At 35.6% G+C, this 6,230-nt stretch overlaps 1 protein-coding gene across 1 annotated transcript in view; it reads right to left on the minus strand.

Moving 5' to 3' along the window:
- dpy (dumpy) overlaps positions 1-6,230 on the minus strand; it is a 673,297-nt gene that overhangs the window by 296,842 nt on the left and 370,225 nt on the right. Inside the window, exons 44-45 of the mRNA XM_069827690.1 lie at positions 5,346-5,489; positions 217-288 (exon numbers count right to left, since the gene is read on the minus strand). Coding sequence (XP_069683791.1) covers positions 217-288; positions 5,346-5,489 — 216 coding nt within the window. The remainder of the gene's footprint in view (positions 1-216; positions 289-5,345; positions 5,490-6,230) is intronic.

Below are 6,230 nucleotides of genomic sequence, written 5' to 3' on the forward strand. Positions count from 1 at the left end.
TGAAGAAAGAAAGGAAGAGTAAACTATTGTATTGCATTATAAAGTTACAATATGGGTGCTCGTTGAATGTTTATTCTCAAGATAATGACACTATTTAGCTTGCTTATATTACATGAATTGTATAATACAATGTAACTACAAATACGGTACTGTTATTGTTTTAATGGAAGACGTCATTTATAATAACTTAAAACGAAAAAATTACTCCTTATTTACCTATTGGTCCACAGTGGCAGCCATCACAAATATGTCCAGGTCTACAATCTCCATGCTTCTGACACTGACAAACTGAAATAAAAACATAAATAAACAACAAATTCCAATATGATTAAGTGATTCGCACAAAGAGCAATTTTTATACAATTTATTATTGCATTTCTTTTATATCAGAAATATCTGCTGATGATATATATATATATATATATATATATATATATATATATATATATATGAATTCACATTATTTTAATCTGATATTTCCAAGACTTCCCTTCATAAACGAGAGTGAGAGGCCAAGAAGCATCTAATTTGACATATTCATATATTTTTTTATTTGTGCTATTTATTTATTGTGAATTTATGTATGTTTAGCAATTATAATAACAAAACGTGAAAGAAATGTCTTGATAAAGCATTTGCTGCCCATCCTGCACAGAATTTCTGTAACAATTACCTTAATTATACCTACTGTTATAAATTTCAGTAACAGCACAATGAATAAAAGACGCTTAATAATCATAGTTTGAAGAAGCATTAAGATTAGATTCTGAAATGAATTTATTGCAATAGGAACATTGAATATTACTGATTTCATGAATAGCAAATAGGCCTCTACTAATTAGGGCCCGGAAGTTCATGCCTAAAAAATATGGTACTAAATATACAGAGTGATTCACAAGTTCTCCACCGGTTTATGGAGGTGATTCCTAGATTATTTGGAACAAAAAATGTAAATAAATTAGTCGGGTCACATTTACAATTACGGAGTTAAACACATTTTCGAAATGCATCATAGTGAATGGAGTGCTAGGCATGTTTGTTGGCATAACTATGTGCACCCTTAGATTACTGCATCTGGGGATGGATGAAAGACATCGTGTATTATGTTAAGGTAAGGTACAAACATGCAAGGAGTTGCTTCAACGCTTCTGAATACCCAGGCGACAATAAGAAATAAATGTGTGAAGCTGAGAAAAGCTACACGTGCGGTTCACAACTGTGTGGAGGCCTTGAGATTCATGGAGGCATTTTCGATAATGTGTTTTAACCTTTAGGAGCCGTGCGTCCATTATAGTGGCCAGCTAGTATTATGGTCATGATGTGATATAATATATTATAAATTGTATATTATATATAAAATACGTTGATATTCTTTAATTTTATGTAACATTAAGGACATTTCACTTGATTAAAACAATAAAAAATGTTTTGTAATTTTTTTTTCCTTAAAAAAGGTGCAAAATCATTTCAACTGCAGTCAATTGCGTACTATTACACCAATTGCTTTACATGGGCCCTCCCCATTCTCTACCACAGGCTCAATTGACTGCAGTGGCCAGGACGCGAACCTGCGATCTTAGGCACGATATGCTGGCCGGACACAACAGGAACTTACCCGATTATGCAGATATACGAACCCCAGGTAAAGAGTTAAGAAATTTGCGTGCAATAGTGGCATAAGTCTTCCGGCTTCTAAGGGTTACATCCACTCTAAATGAAAGACACTGATACATAAATAATCAATTGTTTGTATTTCAATTATTTTTTGCATTTTTGTTACTGAAATTCTGAAATAAAAAGCTTTTTCTGCTGTTTTCAAATTACTGTATCTCCGTAATTATGAATGTAATCCCATTAATTTATATATTTTGTTCCAAATAACTACAGGAAATCATCTCCATAAGCCGGGGGAGAACTTTGTGAATCACCCAGTATACAGTCGACTCCAGATAATTCGCGGTAATTAATGCACAAGCTTCCGCGAAATATCGAAAATCGCGAATTATCCGCAACATGTTTTGTAAAAATTACTATGACAAAGTGCAATTACTAAAATACACTTCAAAATCAAATGCAAAATGGGAAACAGTGCAAAATATTTTGAAACATTATAATATTATACATTACTACAGCAATGGGATAGACACAAGTTTTACGAAATATCATATTCATAAGATACTAGCTTAACAAAAATAATCTGCCATTTTTTTTTTTTTTTTTTTTTTTTTTTTTTTTTTTTTTTTTTTTTTTTTTTTTTTTAGAGGATTGTTAATTCTTTTCTGAGTTTAGATCGCAAATTTCTTAAGAGGAAGGGAGAGAGCATAAATCGAATAAAAACATAAATGACAACATTATTTCGCCACAAGATTTGCTGCTGATATGGCGTTGTTAGCAGAAGAGGAAATGATACTAAAGGATATGCTACTGGAGCTAAATGACAGCTGTGAGCAGTATGCGATGAAGATAAATGCAAATAAGACGAAGAGCATGGTCATAGGAAGAAAAATCCAGAAGATAAACTTGCGAATTCTAAATGAGACAGTAGAGCAAGTGAACAGCTTCAAATACTAGGGGTGTACTATAAGCAGTAACATGAGCTGCTCCCAGGAAGTCAAAAGGAGGATAGCAATGGCCAAGGAAGCTTTTAATAGAAAAAGGAGCATCTTTTGCAGACCTCTGGAAAACGAACTAAGGAAGAGACTAGTGAAGTATTTTGTGTGGAGTGTGGCATTGTATGGGACAGAAACATGGTCATTACGACGAAATGAAGAGAAGCAACTAGAAGCATTTGAAATGTGGATATGGAGAAGAATGGTACATGTGAAGTGGACAGACAGAATAAGAAATGAAGTTGTGTTGGAAAGAGTGGGTGAAGAAAGAATGATGCTGAAACTGATCAGGAAGAGGAAAAGGAATTGGTTGGGTCACTGGCAGAGAAGAAACTGCCTACTGAATGATGCACTGGAAAGAATGGTGAATGGGAGAAGAGTTTGGGGTAGAAGAAGATATCAGATGATAGACGATATTAAGATCATATGAGAAAATAAAGAGGAAGGCAGAAAATAGGAAAGATTGGAGAGAAAGATGGGTTTGGAGTTTAAGACTTGCCCTTGGGCAAAATACTAAATGAAATGAATAAAAATTATATATATATATATACATACACAGCTGACTCCCGATAATTCGCATGCGGTTAATTCGCGATTCTTTTGGGGACAAAGTGATGAAATAATGTTGTCATTTGTTTTCATTCGATTTACGCTCTCTCTCTCTCTTCCTCTTAACCATATGCGAATTATCGGGAGTCAACTCTCACTCTGCGAGTGAGTGAAAGTGAGAATAAGAGTGTGTGTGTGTGTGTGTGTGTGTGTGTGTGTGTGTGTGTGTGTGTGTGTTTGTGTGTGTGTGTGTGTGTGTGTGTGTGTGTGTGTGTGTGTGTGTGTGTGTGTGTGAGGGTTTTTCAATGTCTTTGACATCTTCTGATTGCCCTTTTCCATTCTTTTCTATCGCACCATAGTCCATCTTACATATTCTCTGCTGTCATAACTGCTGTTATCCCATCTCGCCAGGTAGTTCTTTGTCTTCCTCTCTACCTTTCTCCTGGTATCTACTCGAATACAGGTCTTAAAGTATTGAAAATATGATGCATTTATAAAAGTGACGAAAATACGCACTTATATGCAACATAAAATCATACTTAATAAACTCAAAAATTGATAATTCGCATAGATAATAGTGTGTAAGCATACAGTTATATACTCCAGGAAAAGTATGCAAATGCATGAACTTCTGGTCTCTACTCATAATAATCCAACTACAAGAACAATATACCTTGTAACTCGTAAAATCTGCCATATAATGTGCATCACATTTCTAACACTTAATACAAAAGCTCATATAAAATTGACTGAGTCTTACTTATATTTATAGGAATATAATATAACAAACATCTTCTTTACATAAAAGTTACTGAATTTTAATTTGATTTTACAGTCACTATTTTAGTGGTTGAGTAGATAGGCCTAAGCGTTTAATTTTAATTTTAGTAATGAAATATTCATTATTCTGAAGTCCAAAAACTGATGTTACACGTATTTAATTAAAATTCAGATCAGAGTAATAAACTCGAGAAAAAATTTAGCATTCTTCCCTCAAATTTTTTTTTTTAAGAATGAGCAAAGCTTTTGCTACAGCTTTGCTGACTACATTATAGTATATTTTTTTATACAGAAGGAATATTCTCGCCAAGAGTTTTAAACCCAAAGATCTTGTTTTAATCTGGTCGGATTAGTGGCCAATGACATTTAGGGGTTGGAGACAGTAGGAGGAAGGACACAAATGTCATTGGTCTGCTAATCTGAGCTGTTTAAAACTCTTGGTGGGACGATTCCTTCTGTATAAAAACATACTATAACAATGGTGTGTGGATAAGCTTCAGGGCTTCTACCGCGTTGTCTTGGTGTTATTGGCTGACGTTTCGACCGCTGTGTTGTGGCCATCTTCAGAGCAGTTGTTGGATAAGGAAATAGTCTGCCAGTACTTATATATATATATAGTAGTCTCGATGGGGGGGAGTACTTGCTGTGATAGGTCGTAGGTTCTCCTTCTGGCATCTGATTGGTCCTACGTGGTCCAATCTGGTTGAGGTCTGTATGAAGGGGAGTATTCATATTAAATACTGGCCCTCATAAGGTCCGAAAGAGTGACCTTGATACTGTGCCCGTTGTCCGGATGAAGGGGGGGCCGCGTACATGTGGAGACCTGGTTTCTCGTTCCTAAGTATAGGTTGTAGGTTCTTCTTCTGGCATCTGCTTGGTCCTACGTGGTCCAATCGGGTTGGACATAGGACCAAGCAGATGCCAGAAGAAGAACCTACAACCTATACTTAGGAACGAGAAACCAGGTCTCCACATGTACGCGGCGCCCCCCCCCCTTCATCCGGACAATGGGCACGGTATCAAGGTCACTCTTTCGGACCTTATGAGGGCCAGTATTTAATATGAATACTCCCCTTCATACAGACCTCAACCGGATTGGACCACGTAGGACCAATCAGATGCCAGAAGGAGAACCTACGACCTATCACAGCAAGTACTCCCCCCCATCGAGACTACTATATATATAAGTACTGGCAGACTATTTCCTTATCCAACAACTGCTCTGAAGATGGCCACAACACAGCGGTCGAAATGTCAGCCGATAACACCAAGACAATGCGGTAGAAGCCCTGAAGCTTATCCACACACCATGTACACCAGCCGCGGAAGCCTACGCGAACACTATACTATAACAATATTTGAAATGATGCCCGTAGCAATGAGAGTTGAATTAGACTATATGCTAACCTTTGACACACACTGGCTGATGTTCGTGCACCTGGCACTCTTGTTGTGCGTTGCAAGGATTTGCAATGCTACAAGGATTCAAACACTTCTCTCCAATACAGGCTTGTTGTGCAGGACATTCTGAGTGATCCCAACAGCTGATCACTGTTGATGTGAAACCATTATTACAATGCAACTTGAACAGAGGACATTTAAATGTTTCAGCTATTTTTTTGTTTTGTTTTTGAGCAGAAGTACTGTCGTACTGACACAACTGCTTTGTTTAACGAAAGTACTTTATACATTACATATTTTTTATTTCCAAAACTATTATGTGATAAAACTGAATAATAGAACAGATGGAAATAATTATATAATAAACAACATTATTTTCAAATAAATATTAATAACATCAGATCAATTATACAAAATAACCCTTAAAATGATTTAAAGCAAATAAAGCTGAAATAAATAAAATAAGCATTCTACACCATTAATTGCAACAAGCAATTCTAATTGAACATAACATCATCAGTGTATTAATTATGAACGGCAACCTGGAAAAGATCTAGGCAGCTATGTACAGATAATAAAATAACCGTCACCACCAAAACCAATTTCGGAATTTGTAGTGTAAATCATCAGCATGTCCCAACACCAACATTCAATATACCCACCACCATAATATTATATTATATTCATATAGCAGGTGTTCACAAGCTGTCAAATTATGAAGATGAAGAGATGATATTAAGTATAATAAAAAATCCATTCTCGTCTAAGCATATTGATTTAATATCCATGAGTTTGAACCACTCCAAATGTAGAAAGGATTTCATCATACCAAATGCTTTTAAACGCAAAGAGTATCTACACATGCTACAGATAAATAAAAGGCTTTTTAAG

Source organism: Periplaneta americana, chromosome 1 (genome assembly GCF_040183065.1).
Source record: "Periplaneta americana isolate PAMFEO1 chromosome 1, P.americana_PAMFEO1_priV1, whole genome shotgun sequence".
Lineage (NCBI taxonomy): Eukaryota > Metazoa > Arthropoda > Insecta > Blattodea > Blattidae > Periplaneta > Periplaneta americana.